The sequence below is a fragment of the Podarcis erhardii genome, assembly GCF_964252035.2.
Source record: "Podarcis erhardii genome assembly, chromosome: 3".
NCBI lineage: Eukaryota > Metazoa > Chordata > Lepidosauria > Squamata > Lacertidae > Podarcis > Podarcis erhardii.
In genome coordinates, this window is record NC_138507.1 from 122,093,201 (window position 1) to 122,118,828 (window position 25,628).

General features: G+C 46.2%; 1 protein-coding gene across 1 annotated transcript; it reads right to left on the reverse strand.

Moving 5' to 3' along the window:
* Window positions 1-237: 237 nt before the first annotated feature.
* On the reverse strand, window positions 238-21,290 carry LOC309337880 (angiopoietin-4-like; the record flags this gene model as incomplete). Its single annotated transcript, XM_081854852.1, has 6 exons — window positions 238-631; window positions 4,203-4,398; window positions 6,410-6,626; window positions 7,446-7,583; window positions 9,870-10,092; window positions 20,793-21,290. The coding sequence occupies 6 exons, from the start codon at window positions 21,288-21,290 to the stop codon at window positions 485-487; spliced, it is 1,419 nt and encodes a 472-aa protein (XP_081710978.1). The 3' UTR covers window positions 238-484.
* Window positions 21,291-25,628: the final 4,338 nt, after the last annotated feature.

A 25,628-nucleotide genomic window follows, 5' to 3' on the forward strand; every position in this document is an offset into this window, starting at 1 on the left:
GAGGGACTTCGAGGTCCAGCAAAGCCCAGCTTCTTCCAACAGAGGGCAGCACTACACCGCTCCAAGCTGGCGCCCATCAGTCTTCATAAAATATACTGATATTCCAAACTCATTTCGTTGGTTTCCTTTTCCTAGCCCGTTTCGTTCTGACGAAGGGCTGGACGCAGCCATTCCTCAAGAAGCCATGACTTCCATTGGGCTGCCATCTCCCCAGCTTGCAGCCACCAAAGCGTCCACATTTAGGGAGAGCACCAACCACTCCTCGTTCGTCAAGCTAGCCTTGCTGCCAGAATGCACCCCTCCTGGGCGAAAACGCCCGAGGGTCAGATTCTGTCCACTGCTCTTTGCATTGTCCACGTGACAGACCGACTGGCGTGAGGGGCCATGCCTCAGGACGGGCCGGTGGACTGCGATGCAGTTGTCCAGGGTCAAAGGCCATCCATCGCCCAGCTGTGATTTGATGAGAAGGAAATCCTGGGTTGCTTCACGGGGAGAGGTGGGGGCGGAACGTGCGGGGGCGGATCATCATGGTGACTTTCTTGAGGGAGTAATAATCGGTGTCCTTCCATGTGTACCAGACCACTCCATCGGGGCCAAGAATCTTGCGGTTCTTCAGAGAGTATCTTCCACCCTGCGCATATGGGCAACACGGGAGGAGAGGAGAGAGGGAGAGAGTTGGGGAAGAGAACTGTTATGTACAGAGTTGAATAGGATCCAAATTGCAGCTGTCTGATTGGTCCCAGAACAATAGGATCCAGAATGCAGCAGTCTGATTGGTCCGCAGGAGAAGTGAATCCGCAACTTGACTGGCCTACAGGAGAATCCCGGAATTAGCCAATCACGTGGGGCCCATTGTCTAAATAATGTATATAAAGCAGACATTTCGGGGGAACTTCCATTGCTCACTACTATGAGCTGAATAAAGAGCATGAAATCCACACTCGACTCCGAGTATATTTCAAGAACAGAGGGTAAATTTGCACCCTTTTGCTAAAACCAGATGTGGAAGTCTGGCACCTAGAGCTTAATGTGGGGTGGCAGGACCCGAGACCCTCTAAATTAAGGGTGGATGATTCTATCAATCTCTGTTTCTCATTTCTGCTTCGGTTTATGATTGCTACTTTTTTTTACATGGAAACCTTGAGCATTCTGGTGTAAATTCCCCCTAATAGGCACATTACAGTGGACTCTTGGGTTGCGAACGTGATCCGTGCAGGTGGCACGTCCGCAACCTGCAGTGCTGCGTCTGTGCACACACGGGTCATGATTCAGCACTTCTGCACATACACAAAGCACGATTTAGAGTTGCTGTGCATGCGCGAGCGCCGAAACCTGGAAGTAACCCATTCCGGTACTTCCAGGTTTGGTGCAGTGCGCAACCTGAAAATGCACAATCTGAAGCGTCTGTAACCCAGGATATGACTGTACTGAGTATGCAATTTCCCCTAATCAACACATTTCTTGCAAGCATTTTGCCTGCTCTTTTCACTGAGACATTCATTCTTATGTTCACTGCCCCCCTCCCCATAGGAGAACTGCATTGCAAAATTCAGAATAGAGCAAATTTGGAAAGATGGCTGTATTTCACTTCACCTGGAGCTCTGAGAAGCACACTGCATTTCTCTCCTATCCGCTTTCTCCAGGTGTTTCTGGATTCTAACTCCCATCTCCTACTGACCCCTGTCAGCTGGGACTGATGGGGGCTGAACAACAACACTGTCCGATGGGACTGTGTGTGACTTGGATTCGAATCCCCACTATTCCCCAGCGGCGTAGCGTGGGTTATCAGCACCCGGGGCAAGGCAAGTAATTTGCGCCCCCTAACCCGGGGCAAGGCAAGTACAGTAATTTACTCTCCCAAGCAGCAGCAGCAGCGAGGCTTCTCTTTCCCCCGCGCTCTCCCGGAGCTGCCTCTTTTCTTTCCTTTTTTCCCTTTCTCCAAGGCTTTTCGCTTTCTCTCCTTAATTGATTCCCCCTCCACACCGTGGCGTTTCCTGGCCGCTCCCCCCCCACCTTCCCCTCTCTCTCCTCCTTGCTCTGCTTGCCTTGCCCTGCCCTGCCTGAGGGCGCCCTGAGGAGACTCCGCTCTCCTTTTTGACCAGGCGAGGTGGAAAAAAGGGGGGAAAGTCTCTTCCTGCCCCCTCGCCAGACTCCCTGCTCGGCTCGGCTCACTACCCAGAAGGCCAGTGGAGAGAGAGCCGCAATTACCATAAAGCTCCTCTCCCTCCGCTTCGCCAAGCTGTCAAAGCCCGGCAGCAGCGGCAACGGTAGCAGCAGGTGCAGCCAGACCCCCGCCAGCCAGCCAGCCCGCCCGCCCGCCCGCCCGGCTTCCTCTCCTTTTTTGGCCCGCGGCAGAAGGCTTTGCTCTCCCCCTTCTGCGACCTCCTCGCCAAGCCGAGCGAGCGCGGGCTCCCTAACCCGTGGATTTTAGTAGGGGCAGAGAGCTGCTAGTGCGAGCGCGCCCCCCGCCCATGTTGTGCCCGGTGCGGCCGGCCCCCCTGGCACCCCCACGCTACGCCACTGCTATTCCCTGTCTTCTGTGGTATTAAAAAAACTCTCTCATTGGTTGCAAGTCAGCTTCAAGGATGACACTTCCCTGTCACCTCAGTCCAATTGTCTGGAGAGGGAGATTCAGAAAATGCTATGACCATGTCTGGTGACCCACCAGGGCCTAAATTACTTTCCTGTGTTTGGAGTCAGGTAGGTAGCTGTGTTGGTCTGACAGCAGTTGAAATATTTTTTTATTTTTTAAAAATTGTCCAGTAGCACCTTAGAGTTTGTTCTGGGTATAAGCTTTCGTGCGCATGCACACTTCTTCAGATACACTGAAGCAGAAGTCAATGTCCAGGGCAGCTGTCTACCAGCTCCACCTGGTATGCAGGATGAGACCCTCCCTGCCCACGGACTGTCTCGCCAAGTGGTGCATGCTCTGGTTATCTCCCGCTTGGACTACTGCAATGCGCTCTACGTGGGGCTACCTTTGAAGGTGATTCAGAAACTGCAACTAATCCAGAATGCGGCAGCTAGACTGGGGACTGGGAGCGGCTGCCGAGACCATATAACACCAGTCTTGAAAGACCTACATTGGCTCCCAGTACATTTCCGAGCACAATTCAAAGTGTTGGTGTTGACCTTTAAAGCCCTAAACGGCCTCACTCCAGAAATGATTCTAGAATGAATTGCTTTTAGAATGCATTTCAATTAATTGATTGTGATTTTATGGAAACTGTGTTACTTTTATTGTTGTTAGCCACTCTGAGCCCGGCTTCGGCTGGGGAGGACAGGATATAAATAAAATATTATTATTATTATTATTATTATTATTATTATTATTATTATTATACTTGAAGGAGCATCTCCAGCCCCATCGTTCTGCCTGGACACTGAGATCCAGCTCCGAGGGCCTTCTGGCGGTTCCCTCACTGCGAGAAGCCAAGTTACAGGGAACCAGGCAGAGGGCCTTCTCGGTAGTGGCACCCGCCCTGTGGAATGCCCTCCCCCCAGATGTCAAGGAAATAAACCACTATCTGACTTTTAGAAGACATCTGAAGGTAGCCCTTTTTAGGGAAGCTTTTAATGTTTAACAGACCACTGTATTTTAATATTTTGTTGGAAGCTGCCCAGAGTAGCTGGGGAAATCCAGCCAGATGGGCAGGTTATAAATATTATATTTATTATTATTATTATTATTATTATTAGTAGTAGTAGTAGTATTATACAGTGGGAGGGTGGGGTGGGGTTTTTCTCAGAAGGGTAGTGAGAAATGGGTGATTGATTCAATGGGTATGGTAAACCTGTTGACAACTGTTGACAACTGCAATTAGTCCTACAGGAAAAAGCAAGGGATAGTATGCAGTTGACCAAAAATAGCTTTAGCATATACAGTGGAACCTCATGTTACGCAAGCCGAAGTTGTGTTTCTGCGTCTGCGCACGGCACAATTTAGCGCTTCTGCACATGTGCGAGTGGCGAAACCCGGAAGGAACCCATTTCGGTACTTCTGGGTTGCCGCGGGCCGCAACACGAAAACACGTAACCTGAAGCGGACGCAACCTGAGATATGACTGTAAATTTAGCATATAAATTTAGCAATTTTTAGCATATTACACCCACCCACCCACAAGCTTGCTTGAAGCTGAAATTAAAATGGAAACCCGAGAGGGCAGGCGGGCTGTGGAGACCACATCAGTGTCCTTACTTACTTTGTAGTAAACGCCATTGAGGTTGGAGAAGAAGCATTGGTGGTACCACCAGCCTCCGTGGGAGATGGCGGCGCAGATATTCCCCGAGTCGGGCGTGCTGAAACTCCTCTTGTTGTGGTACCAGGCGAAGGAATCCTCCACCGTCCCACTGAAGCCCTCCACATGCAGACGGTAGTAATTCACCTCGTTCTCGATGCTGCAGGGCAACAGGGAAGGTTTCTGAGAGCATCTCAGCACCTGAAGGAGCGTCTCCACCCCCATCAAAACAAAAAAAATTCCTTCCAGTAGCACCTTAAAGACCAACTAAGTCAGTTCTTGGTATGAGCTTTCGTGTGCATGCACACCTCTTCAGATACACTGTGTATCTGAAGAAGTGTGCATGCACACGAAAGCTCATACCAAGAACTGACTTAGTTGGTCTTTAAGGTGCTACTGGAAGGAATTTTTTTTGTTTTGACTATGGCAGACCAACACGGCTACCTATCTGTAACTCCACCCCCATCGTTCTGCCTGGACGCTGAGGTCCAGCGCCGAGGGCCTTCTGGCGGTTCCCTCATTGCGAGAAGCCAAGTTACAGGGAACCAGGAAGAGGGCCTTCTCGGTAGTGGCGCCCGCCCTGTGGAACGCCCTTCCAGCAGATGTCAAAGCGATAAACAACTACCTGACATTCAGAAGACATCTTAAGGCAGCCCTGTTTAGGGAAGTTTTTAACGTGTGATATTTTACTGTATTTTTGGTTTCTATGGAAGCTGCCCAGAGTGGTTGAGGAGGCCCAGCCAGATGGGTGGGGTATAAATAATAAATGATGATGATGATGATGATGATGATGATGATGATGATTATCTTAGAGTGGGCTTCTAAGCCGTCACTCCTGAGCCAGGGCAACTTCAGAGGGGAGGTGAATTTGCGGAAATCGAAAGGAACGCTGTCCTTGGGCTTCTTGTTTCCTAACCTCTGCGCTCTGCAAGCGAGGGCCTCCTGCAGATGGCGTATTATTTATCATCTCATTAAAACATTTGTATAGGACGTGGGTGGTGCTGTGGGTTAAACCACAGAGCCTAGGACTTGCTGATCAGAAGGTCGGCGGTTCGAATCCCCGCGATGGGGTGAGCTCCCATTTCTCAGTCCCTGCTCCTAAAGGATGGGGTGTAAACTTAAATGATTTCATTTATTTATCCATTAAAAAATAATAATAATTAGACACGCCCATGCAGATGTTTAGAAAGTTTAAGAATTTTCCTGCTATTCCCCCCCATTGATAATTTTATGGTTTTATCTTTTTTTGTAAACCGCTTGGTTTTTTGTTGTAACAATAAAGTGTAGGAATGGCATGAAATAAATGAATAAAACAAATCCCTGACCATTGGGCATGCTGGCTCTTGGGGATGATGGGAGGGGGAAGTTCAACAACAGGGTGCTTTGGATAGAGGAAAGCCATCCTGCTGGTAACTTCTAAAATATGGGTGGTGTATTGTTGAGAGTGTATTAACTTATGGTCTGTGTGTGTGGTTTGGGAACTGCACGGTCAGGGAAAAAACAATGCTGTCCAGGGTTGTAAAGACTGTGGGGAGAATAATTGGGTGCACTCTTCCCACCTTGGATCAAATCTACGCTGCCAGGTGCCATAAGAAAGCTGCAGAGATAGTGCAGGATAGTGCACACCCCGGAAATGATCTCTTTCAGTTTCTGCCTTCTGGAAGAATGTTTATTGTTGTTGTTTAGTCGTTTAGTCGTGTCCGACTCTTTGTGACCCCATGGACTAGAGCACGCCAGGCACTCCTGTCTTCCACTGCCTTCCGCAGTTTGGTCAGGCTCATGTTTGTAGCTTCGCAAACGCTATCCAGCCATCTCGTCCTCTGTCGTCCCCTTCTCCTTGTGCCCTCCATCTTTCCCAAGAAGAAAGATGGAAGAAGGTACAGGGTTATAAAGACTAGGACTGGCCGCCTGAGAAACAGTTTCTACCCAAATGCGATTTTGGTTTTAAAAGCATTGTAAGGAGTCTGTATGGGAGTATATTGTATTTAATTATGGGGTATCAGAGTTTTTAGGGGGCTAACCAGGTTGGGATAGCAGGCTTGTTGGGTTTTGAATTTATTATGTAGATTTTTGAATTTCGTTGTTCTGTATGGGACAATGACAATAAAGATTATCGTATTATCGTGTTTTGCTGGGCAGCAACCCAGATGCCCTCTCACCTGGAGACCTACCTGAACAGCTGGTAAAAGGCATGTTTGTGCTTATTGTTCCAATCTTCCAGGTCGATGCGGAGAGAGTAGTCCCCTTGGCTGGTGATCTTGTGAATGTTTTCGTTGCCCATCCAGAATTCACTGCTCAACTCCCCAAAGCCGTCTTTGTACTCGTTCCACGTCCGGTTGAAATTGACTGTGCCGTCCTGACGCCGCTGGATGACGGTCCAGCCTCCACCTGTCACACAGTTGCGGCGAGAAATGTCACTGAACTGACAATCCAATTGAAAAGAAAAGTCACCCGGATCTGAACTTCTCCCACCCTGTTTGGAAGATTTAAAGGTAAAGGACCCCTGAGGGACGCGGGTGGAGCTGTGGGTTAAACCACAGAGCCTAGGACTTGCCGATCAGAAGGTCGGCGGTTCGAATCCCCACGACGGGGTGAGCTCCCGTTGCTCGGTCCCTGCTCCTGCCTACCTAGCAGTTCGAAAGCACGTCAAAGTGCAAGTAGATAAACAGGTACTGCTCCAGCGGGAAGGTAAACGGCGTTTCCGTGCACTGCTCTTGTTCGCCAGAAGGGGCTTAGTCATGCTGGCTACGTGACCCGGAAGCTGTACACCGGCTCCATCGGCCAGTAAAGCGAGATGAGCGCCGCAACCCCATAGTCGGTCACGACTGGACCTAACGGTCAGGGGTCCCTTTACCTTTACCTTACTCCTACTCTGGCTGGGAACAAAAGAACCATAGGCAACTCCCTTCAAAATGGCAATTTGCAATTGAATATCTCTCATGTGATCTAAGGTTAAACACTCACATGTTAGTTAGCAGAGAACTCCAACAGTTAATTATCAACCCATCCAGGTGCTTAGAGAGCTCTTCTTTAGCTTCAATGGAATCTTCCAGTTAAACACACAGAGGCACTCTCCATTTCAGTGTGAATTAAACAATTAACATCTAGTCCAGGATCCTGCAAGAGCCACTTCAGCAGAGAGGTGCACTTCAGTAAACCCTCTGCGAAAGAAGCAGCGTCTGACCCAAGCATCTCAACATGTAATACCTTCCACATCCATCTCGCACAGCACTTCAATGGGCAGACCTCCATCGGATGGCATGATGCTATAGACGCCCGACCGCCGGACTCCGTTGTAGTATATGGAGGCACAATCGATGGGGCAGTTCTTGGCGTGCTTCACATCTGCCGGGGCGGAAGGGAGACAAAAACCACTTCAAGGCATCATCTGGACTGAGCCCGCAAACCAATAACAACAAACTGACTTTAATTGCAGATAGGTAGCCGTGTTGGTCTGCCATAGTCAAAACAAAACAAATTCCTTCCAGTAGCACCTTAAAGACCAACTAAGTCAGTTCTTGGTATGAGCTTTCGTGTGCATGCACACTACTGGAAGGAATTTGTTTTGTTTTGACTATGGCAGACCAACACGGCTACCTATCTGTAACTGGAACTATGGAAGGCACCACATTGAGCCGCATGAAATGGAAGATCTAGGTATCTGAAGAAGTGTGCATGCACACGAAAGCTCATACCAAGAACTGACTTAGTTGGTCTTTAAGGTGCTACTGGAAGGAATTTGTTTTGTTTTGACTTTAATTGGAGACTCTTGAGAGTCCCATGGACTGCAAGAAGATCCAACCTCTCCATTCTTTAGGTAATTAGCCCTGAGTGCTCACTGGAAGGACAGATCCTGAAGCTGAGGCTCCAAGACTTTGGCCACCTCATGAGAAGAGAAGACTCCCTGGGAAAGACCCTGATGTTGGGAAAGATGGAGGGCACAAGGAGAAGGGGACGACAGAGGACGAGATGGTGGGACAGTGTTCTTGAAGCTACCAGCATGAGTTTGACCAAACTGCAGGAGGCAGGGGAAGACAGGAGTGCCTGGCGTGCTCTGGTCCAGGGGGTCATGAAGAGTCAGACACGACTAAACGACTAAACAACAACAAACAAGAGTTGCCATATTTCAAGAAGTGAAAATCTGAACACAAAAGTTGTTGAGATTTTTTTGGGGGGGGAGGGGAGGGGAGCTGTTGAGCCTGCCTTCCTTCCTTCCTTCCTTCCTTCCTTCCTTCCTTCCTTCCTTCCTTCCTTCCTTCCTTCCTCTCCTTTTCCTCCCTCCCTCCTTTTGTTAAGTTTTTGTGTGTGTGAAATCTCCAAAAAAATTAAGTTTTTGATATATTCTTAAGGAAATTCACCAACAAAGCAACACTTCCGACATGGGTTTCCATACACCTGGGTTTTCCTGGACATTTTTACCGATTTCCTGAAATTCCACCCAGACACTATTTCCAACGGACGAATCCCGGATATGTCCTGGAAATCCCAGACTTATGGCAGCCCTAGTTCCACACTGGCATGTGATTGAACCCCACCCAAGCACAGTGACCAGAGTCCCTCTTCTTGCTGCAAAATGCCTCTCCCTTTGGCCCAGGGGCAACCGAGGTGACTCTGCTTACGTAGCCTCGGTGTGCAGTGGGATCAGGAGCGGACTGACCTGGTCAACATCCCGCTTAAAGCCAGGGGGACAGCGAGCACACAACATCCAGAACTGCCTGGCTTAAAGGATTGCTAGCCCAGAGGCGTGCTCTTCCCTTCGCCTACGTCAGGGGCTCAGGCTGGATTTGGGCTAGTGGGTGAAAGTCTTTATCACATAATCCCAGTTGGAGGATAGATGGGAAGGGTTCCGTCGACCTGGTTGTTGTTATGGGGTCAAAGCCCTCAACCGAAGAAACAGCATCACAAACACCATCAAGGGCACTTCCTTTGGGATCTTAGGCTGGGGAGAGGACCAGGAGACAAAAGGGGGCAGGGATGCCCCACAGAATACAGAGGGGGTGCCAAATGAAGGCTCAGGATGGGATTGGGGAGGTGATGAAATCAATGCACGCTCAAGCAAAAGTAAAAGGTAAAGGTAAAGGGACCCCTGACCGTTAGGTCCAGTCGTGGCCGACTCTGGGGTTGCGGCGCTCATCTCGCTTTACTGGCCGAGGGAGCCGGCGTACAGCTTCCAGGACATGTGGCCAGCATGACTAAGCCGCTTCTGGCGAACCAGAGCAGCACACGGAAACGCCGTTTACCTTCCCACCGGAGGGGTACCTATTTATCTACTTGCACTTTGACGTGCTTTCAAACTACTAGGTTGACAGGAGCAGGGACCGAGCAATGGGAGCTCATCCCGTCACGGGGATTCGAACCGCCAACCTTCTGATCAGCAAGTCCTAGGCTCTGTGGTTTAACCCACAGTTCCACCTGCGTCCCATATAGCATATATTCAACACAAAAAACTGCGACAATTTGTTGTTGACAAAGCACAGCTGGACACATAAAGGGCCTCGTTACCTTCAGTACCTTCAAAGCTAATTTCGGCCCTGACCCCAAGGGTCATCTAGTCCAACCCACTGCAGGGCAGGAGTCTTTTGCCCAACGTGGGACTCAAACCTGACTCCCAGCTCTTCCGGGGTGACTCACCTGGGTAATGCATCTCGTGCTGGAGCCTCATCTCCACCGGGACCAGGCAGCCTGGGTTGTGCCGCACCCAGTCCATCAGCAGGGAGACATTGTGGACCTGGGCCTGCATGTCGTAAAGCAGCGTGGCCTGAATGTGCTGAAGGGTGCTGGCCTCCTGGTAGTGCTGCTCCAGCTCCTGAACCCGCTGCTCCACGGTGGCATTGCGGCTGGACTTCTCCTCATGCTTCGCAGCAGCAGAAAGGGGGCCGGCAGGAGGCGTGGAATAAAGGACAAACAAAGCATTCAAGAGATGCTCCAGAGCCCCCTCCCCACCTCCTGAATTGGGTCAACTGGTCAATAGAGGAACAACTCTTTAGAAATTGGTGCCCAATATTGAGGTTTGTTGTTCCTCTTCCCTCCCTGTGGCTTTACCCTTTCGTGTTGTGTTTTCGCCCTGACTGTAAGCCTGTGGGGCAGGGACTGCCTTGTTTAATTGGTTGTATGAGGCTGAAGGCAAAGGTAAAGCCCCCCCTTTACACTTAAGTCCAGTCGAAGGTGACTGGGGTTGCGGCACTCATCTCACATTCAGGCTGTGGGAGCCGGCGTTGGTCCACAGTCAGTTTTCCAGGTCATGTGGCCAGCATGATAAAACCACTTCTGGCGCAACGGAACACTGTGACAGAAACCAAAGTGCTCGGAAACACTGTATACTGTCCCCCTGCAGCAGTACCTATTTATCTACTTGCGCTGGTGTGCTTTCGAATGGCTAGGTTGGCAGGAGCAGGGACAGAGCAATGGGAGCTCACCCCGTTGCGGGGATTCAAACCGCCAACTTTCTGGTCGGCAAGCCCAAGAGGCTGGACTCTCCTCATGCTTCGCAGCAGCAGGATGGGGGCATGAAATAAAGAAGGACAATAGAATTAATGGACTATGCAGAATTGGATAAGATTACAGGAAGGAATCTGAAACCTGTGGGACCAGAGATTGTCAGAGGACTGGAGTAAATATTGGAAAAGCAATTGTAATAAACAGATTACGCTAGCAGGACTGCGAGACGTATTGTAAGGAGGACTGTGTGAAATATTGCAGAGAAGATAATGAAGAGAGTTATTAGTTAACGACAAATAAAAGTAATAGGGAAATTAAGAAATGTAGATTAAGTGATAAAGATTGAAAAAACCTTCAGATGCAGTTGATGGAAGTCCAAAACATTGTATAAGATAAGAAAATATGTTATATGATTGTTGGGAATGATATGTAAAAAATTAATAAGTAGATAGATAGATAGATAGATAGATAGATAGATAGATAGATGATAGATAAAGAAGGACAAGCAAAACATTCAAGAGTGGGATGAGATGCTCCAGAAATAAACATCACCCCCTCCCCACCTCCTGAGCTGGGTCAACTGGTCAATAGAGGAACAACTCTTTAGAAATTGGTGCCCAATATTGAGGTTTGTTGTTCCTCTTCCCTCCCTGTGGCTTTACCCTTTCGTGTTGTGTTTTCGCCCTGACTGTAAGCCTGTGGGGCAGGGACTGCCTTGTTTAATTGGTTGTATGAAGCTGAAGGCAAAGGTAAAGCCCCCCCTTTACACTTAAGTCCAGTCGAAGGTGACTGGGGTTGCGGCATTCATCTCGCTTTCAGGCTGAGGGAGCCGGCGTTGGTCCACAGTCAGTTTTCCAGGTCATGTGGCCAGCATGATAAAACCGCTTCTGGCGCAACGGAACACTGTGACAGAAACCAAAGTGCTCGGAAACACTGTATACTGTCCCCCTGCAGCAGTACCTATTTATCTACTTGCGCTGGTGTGCTTTTGAATGGCTAGGTTGGCAGGAGCAGGGACAGAGCAATGGGAGCTCACCCCGTTGCGGGGATTCAAACCGCCAACTTTCTGATCTGCAAGCCCAAGAGGCTCGGTGGTTTAGACCACAGCGCCACCCGCGTCCCTATGGTATGCAACCTGCACTGGGAGCCTTTGTGGCTGAAAAGCGAGGTCTCAAGAGCTCCAAATAAACAAATAATCAAGAATGGCCTGGATAGGTCAGTTGGTTAGAGTGTGGAGCTGATAATACCAAGGTTGCAGATTCGAACCCCATATGGGATGGCTAAATTTTCCTGCATTGCAAGGGGTTGGTCTAGATGATATTCTGTGTCCCTGAGATTGAGCTGGAGGAGGAAAGTAGAATTCGGACTTAAAAACAACCCCCCCTGGAACCCCGGGAGCAATCGATGACGGAGTTTGGAGAGGAGAAAGGCAAGTTTTGACAGCTGTCAAAGAGCTGTCAAAGCGGAAAATAAGATAGAGACTATGTTACAAGGACTTTGCTGGTTATATTTGTTATAAATTGGATACAAATTGTTTTAAATAAGGATTATAAAGTTACTAGGGCTAATGGACGCGATCTGGAAGAGAACTCAGTTTTTGCAATCCACCTAGAGGAGCCGAGGGATATTACAAGTGGTTTTAGCTGGAAATTGGAACTGAACTGTTTATCTCCTGGGAAACTGCAGAAATGGAACATTATTATGACTACAGAGGCCACTACACCGAAGAAGACAATGGAATCATCTGTTGTGGAATGAAAGGAACTTGACGTAATGTTTTGTTTCTGAATAACAAGCCTCTGTAAAGGAACTAACTTTTGGAATTAGGACATTTGTGCAGGAAAACAGGGACAGAAAGAAATAGAAAGAGGAGTGTGATCAATAAGAACAACAAAATAACAAGAATTGGACCAAGTCAAAAGTGGGGACATTTGGGACATCCAGATTTGACAAGCTTAAGGATTATAATTTGGAGTTCTTCACTCCTGGATATAAAAATCTGGATGGAAAAAATGGGCCTTTCTTTGAGACAGAATCCTTCCATGATTGGACATTCGAAACTAAAGAGGACTGGCAAAGGACTATGACTTAGAGAGATGTGGAAATATCGGACATTGAGGAACATTGGGAACGCAACCGGGAAAAGGGGGGGTGGGAAATGTGGAATCCAAAGGGCGTAAACTATGTTTTATTTAGGCTATATACATCTACATGGTATTCTAAAGTGGGGAACTCATGGTGGGAATAAGCCTATTTTAGGGGAATGGAAAATAATGTTTTTTTTTTTTTTTTTTAAAAAAAAAAATGGGTTAAGGATAACAAGTCTGAATTGAGGAGAAGAACTTGTTGAGATCATTTGAGAGATTTGGAATACACGGGGGGGAGGGAAGGGGAAGTCCTGAAAGGATGTAATTGGAAAAAGATTTGAAATTGGATGTTTTATTAATTTGTAATTAATTGGAAAATTTTAATAAATATTATTTTAAAAAAAAAATAGATGATATTCTGTGTCCCTTCTAACTCTACAATATTAGGATTATAAGAATGCTGTTTTCTACTGATGCTTTAAAGCATGGGTAGGCAGCCTAAGGCCCGGGGGCTGGATCTGGCCCAATTGCCTTCTAAATCCGGCCCACGGACGCTCTGGGAATCAGCATGTTTTTACATGAGTAGAGTGTGTCCTTTTATTTAAAATGCATCTCTGGGTTATTTGTGGGGCATAGGAATTCATTCATTACTTCCTCCCAAAAAATATAGTCCAGCCCCCAACAAGGACTGATGGATAGTGGACCGGCCTCCTGCTGAAAAAGTTTGCTGACCTCTGCTAAAGGCTGGGCAAAATGCAGTGGGCTAGTTTGCTGAGGAAACATTGTGCTGGGGAATAATAATAATAATAATAATAATAATAATAATAATAATAATAGTAATAATAATAATAATTTATTCTTTGTACCCCGCCCATCTGGCTGGGTTTCCCCAGCCACTCTGGGTGACTTCCAACAAAGATTAAAAATACATTATAATGTCACACGTTAAAAACTTCCCTGAACAGGGCTGTATTGCACTATAAGGCAGTCCATGTTGCAGATTCCTAACACACACACACACAAAATGTACAAGACTTGTGTAGGAAGGTTGGAAGGATTTGCAGAAATAACGATTTGAACTAGAATACAAAAATGGGAGGTGTGAGGAGGTCAAGGAAATAAGTAAAGGAAGAAAGTTATGTAAAGGTTTAATCTGTTCTTTTTCCTCTTTTTTAAGTGAGTGTATTTTCTTTTTTGTTGTTGTTGTATTTTTTTTGTATTTTGTATTTTTCGTTTTTTTTCTTTCTGTAACTCTTAAACTTTGAATAAATATTATTATTATTATTTTTAAAAAAAGACTTCTGTGGCTGGACTCCTTAAGAGCTGATGGCTCTGGTGTGATTGAGATCTCTGGCTCATCGGTCTGATCTGTCATTAGCCAACCCCCCAAGAGAAGCTTATCTGGCAAAGGGAAAGGACCCTCTGCAGAGAATTACACGAAGAGAACTTGTGATCCTCTCGTCTCGCACGGAGGCACTTTGTGGCTGCGGGGAGCTCAGCAGAGAAATAAGCCAACATGTGTTGGATAAAGGGCATGATCCAACAAGAGCACGCTTGGTACGAAACCCAGTACAGGGACATGAACCAACAGGGGTACACAATTCAGTGAGGTTCTCCTTCTTGAAGCTCCTCTCGAGTAGGAGCCCCTTTGCAGTGGGGCTCATGCAGGAAGACAAGAACATGAGGAAAGCCTGGTGGATCAGGCCCGTGGCCTGCCTAGTCCAGCATCCTGGCCTCACAGCGGCCAACCAGATGCCTGCGGGAAGCCTACAGCGAGCACAAGAGGTCTATTCCCTTCTGTGATTTTCAGGATATCTTCCTACTGGACTGCTTCTAAAATCCATTGGTCCCACAACCTGCAAACTAACAGGAAATGAAATTGATTTATCCCTTAGCTGAGCTACCATGGGAACCTGGCATGGGAGTCCCTTGCCTAGTGGTGGGGCTTGCGCCACAGACATCATCAGGAAACTGAGCTCAGATTTATTTAGGTAAAGGTAAAGGGACCCCTGACCATTAGGTCCAGTCATGGCTGACTCTGGGGTTGCGGCGCTCATCTCGCTTTACTGGCCGAGGGAGCCGGCGTACAGCTTCCGGGTCATGTGGCCAGCAGGACTAAGCCGCTTCTGGCGAACCAGAGCAGCGCACGGAAACGCCGTTTACCTTCCCGCCGGAGTGGTACCTATTGATCTACTTGCACTTTGAGGTGCTTTCAAACTGCTAGGTTGGCAGGAGCAGGGACCGAGCAACGGGAGCTCACCCCGTCGCAGGGATTCGAACCGCCGACCTTCTGATCGGCAAGTCCTAGGCTCTGTGGTTTAACCCACAGCGCCACCCGCTATTATGGTCATGGTACAGCTGTGCAGGTGTTCTCATACTACATCGCAGTCATCACAGGTGGGGCTCTGGGCTCCAGGGGGTTTCCTTCCATTTTTGACTGGGATGCCCCCAGGTTTCATCCTTCCCAGGTGTATCTAAAATAAATATCCAAAATAACTAATTTACCTGTTCAGGTTTCCCCACAGCTGTCATTCCTGAATATGTGAATCATGGAATCATAGAAATGCAAGGACTCCTTATGGGGTCCTTGCTGTGGGATCACATTCATCCAGTGTTTTACCAACTGCATTGGCTTCCGGTGGAGTACAGGATCAGGTTTAAGGTGCTGGTTTTGACCGTTAAAGCCCTATATGGCCTAGGACCCTTGTACCTACGGGGCTGCCTCTCCTGGTATGCCCCGTGGAGGACCTTAAGGTCCACAAATGACAACATTTTGGAGGTCGCAAACCACAAGGTGGTTAGTTTGGTCTCAACTAGGGCCAGGGCCTTTTCAGTACTGGCCCCAACTTGGTGGAACGTTCTGTCACAAGAGATCAGGGCCCTGCAGGAATTGACATCTTTCTGCAGGGCCTGCAAGACAGAGCTGTTCCGTTTGCAAGAAGCTCTGTGAAGAATTAATATTGGAAACATTGTAAAAATGAAAAAGGAGTGAGGAGATGTTATTAATATAAGGCAATATAAAATTAGGAAATGTGTAAGAAATGAATAAAACGGAGGATTATCAGAAGATCTGAGGGAAGTCCAAAAAGAATGTATTTGTGATAAAGTGTGTGTTATGTTTTATAATTTTGTATTGTAATATATATATATATATATATAGAGAGAGAGAGAGAGAGAGAGAGAGAGAGAGAGACAGAGCTGTTCCGTCTGGCCTTTGGCTTGGACTCAATCTGACCCTTATGTTTCCCTCCCCTTATGGTTTTGATCTATGGGCTACGTTTAAAACGAGGCTGCATTTTAAATTTCATTTTAACCTGTATTTTAAATTCCCCCCGCCTATTACGTTTTTACTGTAATTGTACTGGTGTTAGCCACCCTGAGCCTGGCTCTGGCCCAGGAGGGCGGGGTATAAATAAAATTTATTATTATTATCAGAGTTGGAAGGGGTCCTGCGGTCATCTAGTCCAACCCCCTGCAGTGCAGGAATCTCACCTGAATCATCCATGACAGGTGGCCCTCCAACCTCTGCTTAAGTACCTCCAAGGAAAGAGAGTCCCACAACCTCCCGAGGGAGACCGTTTCCCTGTCAAACAGCTCTTCCCACCACAAAGTTCTTCCTGATGTTTAGCAAGACAACAGCTGAAGAATTTATGAAGTGGGTGCTTAGCTGCAGCTGGGATTTCAATAGCCCCACAATGGAAAACCTTGAACCAATATCTGCATTTGGCTTGGTGGGATAATAACTTTTGGACGTTGTCTATGGCGAGGGGAAATTGCACACAAGCTGCGTGTTTCCAGGGTGTGTGTGTGTGTGTGTAGGACTGGACATGGTTGGAGGATGGATGGCAGTTAACAGATTGAGGCTGAATCCTGACAAGACAGAAGTACTGTTTTGGGGGGACAGGGGGCAAGTGGGTGTGGAGGACTCCCTGGTCTTGAATGGGATAACTGTGCCCCTGAAGGACCAGGTGAACAGCCTGGGAGTCATTTTGGACTCACAGCTGTCCATGGAGGCGCAGGTCAATTCTGTGTCCAGGGCAGCTGTTTATCAGCTCCATCTGGTACGCAGGATGAGACCCTATCTGTCCACGGACTGTCTCACCAGAGTGGTGCATGCTCTGGTTATCTCCCGCTTGGACTACTGCAATGTGCTCTACGTGGGGCTACCTTTGAAGGTGACCCGGAAACTGCAACTAATCCAGAATGCAGCAGCTAGACTGGTGACTGGGAGCAGCTGCTGAGACCACATAACACGGTCTTGAAAGATCTACATTTGCTCCCAGTACGTTTCCGAGCACAATTCAAAGTGTTGGTGCTGACCGTGAAAGCCCTAAACGGCCTCGGTCCAGTATACTTGAAGGAGCGTCTCCACCCCCATCGTTCTGCCCAGACACTGAGGTCCAGCTCCAAGGGCCTTCTGGCAGTTCCCTCACTGCAAGATGCCAAGTTACAGGGAACCAGGCAGAGGGCCTTCTCGGTAGTGGCACCCGCCCTGTGGAACGCCCTCCCACCAGATGTCAAGGCAATAAACAACTATTTTACTTTTAAAAGACAACTGAAGGCGGCCCTCTTTAGAGATGTTTTTAATGTCTGATGCTGTATTGTTTTTAATATTCGGTTGGAAGCTGCCCAGAGTGGCTGGGGAAACCCAGCCAGATGGGCGGGCTAAAAATAATAAATGATGATGATGATGATGATGATTACTACTCCTACTACTCCTACTACTCAGAATGCTTTTACATCAGCCGTGCGGATTTTATTTACTAAACTCCAGACTTAGATGCTCAACGTTCACCATCCATTCATGCCAACTAAGGAAATATGGATGTCTTGATTTGTATTGCTGTGTCGCTGTTTCTTTCTCTTGCTATTTACTGCTTGTTGGTTTTATAAACTGTACGATGCAGTACCTTGCTGCCACATTTTTGGGTTGCTACTAATGTTAATCAAAGTTAAAACATGATGATGATCAATTGATTAATACCAGGAGTGTAGGTGCTCTCATCCTCAGAGAGGAGCAACCAAATTTGTGCAGGTGATGGACGCAAAATTGCAGAATGGTTCCAGCCAGGCGATCTCCATAAACAAATTCTGAGCTCCGTCGGATGGCCAAGATTTATGAGTCCTAATAATAAGAAAATATTGTTTTTTCCTAAGGGGTCAAATCTCCCTTCCTTCTGTAATTCATACCTGGAGAACAGCCATCCTTTCTCTTACTCGATTCTCTATTTTCTTTTTTTCATTTACATAACCTCCAGTTATGCAAATATTAAAGCACATATTGCAATCTGTTCTCTTCTTACATCTGGGAGCGAACCAATAAATAAATAAATAAATAAATAGGGAAGCTATTTTTTATTTGGTAGATTAATCAACTAACAGCCCAATCCTAAACATGCCTACTTGGAAGTTAAGTCCTGTTGAACTGGAAAGGGCTTGCTCCCAAGTAAGTGGTGTGAGGATGACAGCCTAAAAGGGGGGGGGGGCAACTAATGCATTTGTTTTGAGAGACTCCTCCCTCCCCATTGCACCCAAAATCTGCTTCAGAGTATTGGGGAAGCCCCAGAACAGATTTAGAGGGTGCCTGGAGGGCTGGGAGAGGGAAAATTCCATTGCACCAGCAGAAATCCTTGTTGCTTACTGCTACAAGTCCACATTTTCAGTCGATTAAATTACAGAGAGACAATTAAATTTGGCATGGTCCTGAGTTAAGCATGTATTTAGTTTCAGAGGCTAGTTTTAAAGAATCCCAGACACTGTCGAAAGCTGTCAAGCTTTTGAAAGAGTGCAAATATTTACCTGTAATCAATCAATCAATCAATCAATCAATCAGAAAGCAGATGATTAATCAAATAAACTGGGTGGCAGTCTGTCCTCTCCTCCTCTGCTCAATCCCACCACTCAGGAGCAAAAGGGTTATTTAATTGTAATCAACAACCCCCTTTTTCTGGATAAAGGCTCTCTCAGTCCTACCTGGGCTTCCTATTTGCCTTATGGCAGGCTTCCTCCACCTCGGCCCTCCAGATGTGTTGAGACTACAATTCCCATCATCCCTGACCACTGGTCCTGCTAGCTAGGGATCATGGGAGTTGTAGTCCCAAAACATCTGGAGGGCCGAGGTTATGGAAGCCTGCCTTATGGGGTCTCAGCTCTGGGGTTCCAATACCTCAAGCAATCTCCTCTAACTAGTGATATTCTGTTGCCACCTTATAAACACTAATAAGTCAGATTTATTCTGTCACAGACATTATAGCTTGGCCAAATGGCCATCTGTTAGAGACTCTTAAGTTGAGATCCCTGCATTGCTGGACTAGAAGATCCTTAGGATCCACTCCAACTTTACTGTTCTATGATTTTGTGATGGTAAAAGCTGACTATAGCAGATTCTTATATGATTTGTTTCTAATAAATGTGTTTGGATACCACATGCTTGGCATGAGCCAACAGCGTGACTCAGCAGCAGAAAATGCTAATTTTGTTCTAGGCTGCATCAACAGAAGTATAGTTTCCAGGTCATGGGTAGGCAAACTAAGGCCCGGGGGTCGGATCCGGCCCACTCGCCTTCTCAATCAGGCCTGCGGACGGTCTGGGAATCAGCGTGTTTTTACATGAGTAGAATGTGCCCTTTTAATTAAAATGCATCTCGGGGTTATTTGTGGGGTATAGGAATCCGTTCATTCCCCAACCGCTAAATATAGTCCGGCCCCCCACAAGGTCTGAGGGACAGTGGACTGGCCCCCTGCTGAAAAAGTTTGCTGACCCCTGGTCCAGGTCAAGGGAAGTAATAGAACCATTCTATTCTGCCTTTGGCTGATTAATATCCTATAGTAGCAGTTCTCAACCTGTAGGTCCCCAGATGTTGTTGGGCTACAAATCCCATCACCCCTGAGCTCTGGCCTTGCTACTAGGGATGATGGGAGTTGACATTCAACAACATCTGGGGACCCACAGGTTGAGAAAGGCTGTCCTATAGCCTTTTAAATGTATCTGTGGGAAGTGGGGTGGTCATTATTTTGTTGTCTTGGTTTAATTATTTACTAGTGTTTTATCTTGTATTTTCTTCCATCAACTGTCCTGGGATGTCTTGAGTGATGGATGGATTGATGAATGAATGAATCTGATGTCACAATGGCATCATGTGACTGACAGGTGGGTTGCCCCAACATGCACTAAAGTTGGAACATGGGAATGGGGACAGATCCAGCCCAATGGTCCCCAAAGTCTCCCTATCTCTGACATAAATTGCTGCCCATGTTTTTCCCCATTAAGAAACTCACCTGAGACCTAAAAGAAAATGTGATGAAAATGATGTATAGATGGTATATTACACCTGTCAAGTTAGAAAAAATGTATAAAGTCAGTAGTAAATGTTGGAAATGTAAAGAAAAAGAGGGAACATTTTATCACATGTGGTGGGAATGTAAAAAGGTGAAATGCTTCTGGGAGATGATATATAATGAGATGAAAAAAATGTTGAAATATACATTTATAAAGAAACCAGAAGCATTTTTACTGGGCATTGTTGGGAGTGATATAAATAGAAAGGAGTATAAGCTCTTTTTATATGCAATAACAGCAGCAAGAATATTACTGGCCCAAAAATGGAAGCAAGAAGAATTACCGACGATTGAAGAATGGAGGATGAAGTTAATGGACTATGCAGAATTAGATAAACTAACAGGAAGGATTCGAAACTGGCGGGACCAGAAATTCACTGAAGACTGGAATAAATTTACAGACTATTTGAAAAGTATTTGTGAAGATCAGAAGACATTTGTAGGTTTGCAAGAAGTTTTGTGAGGAGTATTCTCCAAAAATGGAGAAGGGGAAGGATGATTTGTTAAGAGATGTAAAGGCAATATAAAATTAAGAAATGCATAAGAAGCGGTTAAATTGGTGGATCATCAGAGGTGCTGATGGAAGTCTTAAAAAAAGATTGTATAAGTGATATGTTTTGTGGTACATTTTAAAATTTATATGTAAAAATCAATAAAAATTATATATTGAAATAAATAAATAAGAAACTCACCTGCAGCTCCAAAATCTTGATGCGGTGGCGATGGTTCCTCAGCTCCTCCTGGAGTTCAGAGATGAGTTCCCGCAGTTCCAGGATCTGCTGCTTCCTCTCCTCGTTCTCGTGGAGCCAGTAGGAGACTTCATCCGTGCAACGGAACATGTCAGGGCACCTCTGCTGGTCCAGTTGTGGCAAGGTGGCGATGATCTTGCACCTGCCATTGGGCAGGACCTGGTTGCTGTATTCTCCACACTGGATGAGTCCAGGGCTCCCTTGGTGGCCGTCATCTCCGCTCATCCCTTCGCCATCGGCCGCCAGGGGTCTCTGCAGGGAGCGGTGGTTCAGGAAAGCCAGGAAGAGGAGTATTTGTGCCACCAGCCTTTGGGGTCCTGAAGGCACCCCAAGCTTCATGGTGCAAGCACAGGCCCAGGCCAGCTGGCAATGGAACAGCCACTCGTTCAGAGGGTGGCCTGCATGGAGACGTCTCCTTGGTGCAAACCCCAAACTTTGCATTGGCGTGGAAAGGAAAGGATCCACTGCAAAGGAGAGCCTAAGGCTGAATGTGGAGCTGCCATCAGGATTGCAAGGTTATAGGTGTGCGTCGATTCGAGAACCCAGGATATATGGTCCAGAGGATGGCAAGCGTGAATTCCACTCCCCTCTGTTATTCCGCCTTGTATGGAATAATGCCAACTCAATCTAGGACCCAAGGTCTTCTCCAAACCTCCTTGAGGCAGTGTGCTTAGACACAGGATTTCTTTGGATTAAATTGAGCAGATTGCCTGCAACTCGTCCATTTTTCATGGAGGATAACAACCCGAAGGAGAGGTTTCCTGGCACCAAGATTTCAGCACCATGGACAAGTCCTCCAGCAAGTTGTTTGCCCCCAAAGGAGGACCCAATAGACAACTCACAGAGACTGCTGTTCATGCATGGATCACAAACAGCTGACTGTTTTAGGCATTTCCCAGGTCTCTTTCCTTCAATTGGAAAAAAAGAGCAGAAAACGAAAGGAAATGAGTTTCTTAACATTTAGGGCAGTCTTTCCCAACTGGGTTTTTGGACAGCAAATCCCATCAGTCCCAGAACACATGGCCCATGAACACCCACATTGCAGGGAGTTGCGTTAGATAACTCTTCATGGTTCCTTCCAACTCTACAATTCTATGATTCTATGAAATATTTAAAATTCAAATTTCTAAAATATTTTACTTCAGAGCAAGCAAATTACAGGGGAAACATTTTGTGTGTGATTTCAAGGCACCCTTGCCAAACTGTCCTTAGTTTTGCAAAGGGTAGGAAGAGATACCAAAATTTCACTGTCAAAAATATTGACCATGGTCTCTCCAGGAGCCACTTCTGAGATTGCTTCATGGCACTGCCTTCCTCTGAATTACTCCTCAAAACCCACCATTTGCTTATGTGTAAGAACATTTATATGCTGTCATGCCATTAAAAATATATATCAATGAATTTGTTGATATGTATAGACTGATTTCACAAAGTTAAGTTAAGCTAAGCAGATATATAAGATCGAATGTTTAATTATTAAGATACAAAATTACATTCTCAATAATAAAGTTACAAAATAATAACAAGGAAGTCACGCACGGGTGGAGGGAAGACACAGGGCAAGAAATAAGAAATGGATAAATGTGTATATAATGAAATGTGAAAATGTGAATTTACGAATATAGAATCCTAGAATCATAGAGTTGGAAGAGACCACAAGGGCCATCGAGTCCAACCCCCTGCCAAGCAGGAAACACCATCAGAGCACTCCTGACATATGGTTGTCAAGCCTCTGCTTAAAGACCTCCAAAGAAGGAGACTCCACCACACTCCTTGGCAGCAAATTCCACTGTCGAACAGCTCTTACTGTCAGGAAGTTCTTCCTAATGTTTAGGTGGAATAGGTGGAATATAATGTATATAGGTGGAATATAATGTATATGTATCAATATGTAAAGATTTCATATATGTATTGCAACATTAATAATAAATTAAGAGCAAAAAAATAATATATATCAATGGGATTTACAATAAAAGCTGTTAAAAAGACCGGCAGCCATTCACCATTGTGTTCTTAATTGCTTGCATAGGCCTGGAGGACCTTGAATCCTGGAACTTCATATGATTGTGGAATTCCCTCTGCTGGCAGGATAAGACCTTTTTGTTCAGGCTAAGGTGCAGATGATGCTGACCACTGCGCTGCTAGATCTTGGGGTGAACTACACTGCCTCTAAATGCATTCTGGTGCACCATATTTACTCGAGTCTAATGCACCGTCAAATCTAATCCGCACCTTAATTTTTGCAATGTAATTTGGCCAAAAGAAAGGTGAGCATTAGATTTGAGTAAATATGGATTTTTGACTGTTCTCAACTTCTACTTTGCATTTTACAAACCTTTGTAAGCTGCCTTAAATCCCAACTTGAGAGAAAGGCAGGATACCAACCCATCCTGCATCAATAGGAGTATAGCATCTAGATCAAGCGAAGTAATAGTGCCACTGTATTCTGCTCTGGTCAGACCTCACCTGGAGTACTGTGTCCAGTTCTGGGCACCACAGTTCAAGAAAGACACTGACAAACTGGAACGTGTCCAGAGGAGGGCAACCAAAATGGTCAAAGGCCTGGAAACGATGCCTTATGAGGAACGGCTAAGGGAGCTGGGCATGTTTAGCCTGGAGAAGAGGAGGTTAAGGGGTGATATGATAGCCATGTTCAAATATATAAAAGGATGTCACATAGAGGAGGGAGAAAGGTTGTTTTCTGCTGCTCCAGAGAAGCGGACATGGAGCAATGGTTCCAAACTACAAGAAAGAAGATTCCACCTAAACACTAGGAAGAACTTCCTGACAGTAAGAGCTGTTCGACAGTGGAATTTGCTGCCCAGGAGTGTGGTGGAGTCTCCTTCTTTGGAGGTCTTTAAGCAGAGGCTTGACAACCATATGTCAGGAGTGCTCTGATGGTGTTTCCTGCTTGGCAGGGGGTTGGACTCGATGGCCCTTGTGGTCTCTTCCAACTCTAGGATTCTATGAAAACAACAAGCCTTCTCCCCCCACACATGGAAAAAAGCCAAAGAAGGATTCTGTTGCAAATGTGACTTGAAAGGATAACCAAAACCAATCTGTAAATTTCAAATTTACTTTCCACAATTTCCCCCAGTCCTCAAATTGTATATTATGTCAGATTGTTCTCTTTTGAAAGAAAAATATATGAAAATGATGTATAGATGGTATATTACACCAATACAGATAGCAAAAATGTACAAAACTGGGTCAAACACATGTTGGAAATGTAAAGAAAAGGAAGGGACTTTTTATCATATGTGGTGGGAATGTAGAGAAGTTAAAAATTTTTGGGGAATGATATATAATGAATTGAAAAAAAAATGTTTAAAATGGCATTTATAAAAAACAACCCAGAAGCATTTTTGTTAGGGATTGTAGGACAAGACCTGCCAAGGAAAACAAAGAATTAATTTATGTATGCTACAACAGCGGCAAGAGTCTTGATAGCACAAGGCTGGAAGAATGAGGAAATCCCAACAAAAGAACAGTGGCAAGAGAAATTGATGAGCTACGAAGAGCTGGCTAAATTGACATACAAACTGCGGGGCAATGACAACTGTGACTTTAAGGAAGAACGGGAACTTTTTACAATTTATCTAAAAAGAAAACAAAATGAATTGGACTCTTTGCCACGTTTTGAATAAACATACACAAATTTATTGGTTGATAATATACTAGATAGATAATGTAACGATATGTATAATTTTAGGGACGTGGGTGGCGCTGTGGGTAAAACCTCAGCGCCTAGGACTTGCCGATCGTGTGGTCGGCAGTTCGAATCCCTGCGGCGGGGTGAGCTCCCATTGCTCGGTCCCAGCGCCTGCCAACCTAGCAGTTCGAAAGCACCCCCGGGTGCAAGTAGATAAATAGGTACCGCTTACCAGCGGGAAGGTAAACGGCGTTTCCGTGTGCTGTGCTGGTGCAGGCTCGCCAGAGCAGCTTCGTCACGCTGGCCACGTGACCCGGAAGTGTCTTCGGACAGCGCTGGCCCCCGGCCTCTTAAGTGAGATGGGCGCACAACCCCAGAGTTGGACACGACTGGCCCGTACGGGCAGGGGTACCTTTACCTTTACCTTAATTTTACAACATGCAGAGAATAATATGTGCTGAGAAATCAGAGAGAAGAGCTGAGGGAAGTCTCTTGGGGGCAGGGTTTGAAGGGGGAAGGGGGAAAATAATGAATATGAAATGTTTTGATAATTTGTTATGTTGAAATTGTTAATAAAAACATTTTTTAAAAGAAAAGAAAAGAAAAGAAAAGAAAAGAAAGGAAGGAAGGAAGGAAGGAAGGAAGGAAGGAAGGAAGGAAGGAAAGAAGGATAACCAAACCACATGCAATTAATCAGAGAATTGGAGAATGGTTGAGTTGGAAGGGACCCCAACGGTCATCTAGTCCAACCCCCTGCAATACAGGAATCATAGCTAAAGAATTCATGATAGACGACCGCCCAACCTCTGCTTAAAAACCTCCAAGGAAAGAGAGTCCGCAACCTCCTGAGGGAGACTGTTCCACCATTGAATGGCACTTAGTACCAGAAAGGTCTTCCTGATGTTTAGTCAGAATCTCCTTTCTTGTAACTGGATGAGTCCCAAGCTTCACCCCCACTTGACCCCATTGTGCTGTTGCTGCTTCTTTGTATATGTGACTGTGAGGCACACGCACACACATTGTTAATGTTCTCTTTTGTTGACTTGTGACGCTGAGCTGTCTTCTGGAGCCGGATGGGTCACGATAAAACACATTTCCTTAGAGGAAACGCCGTCGTTGCAAGCCTT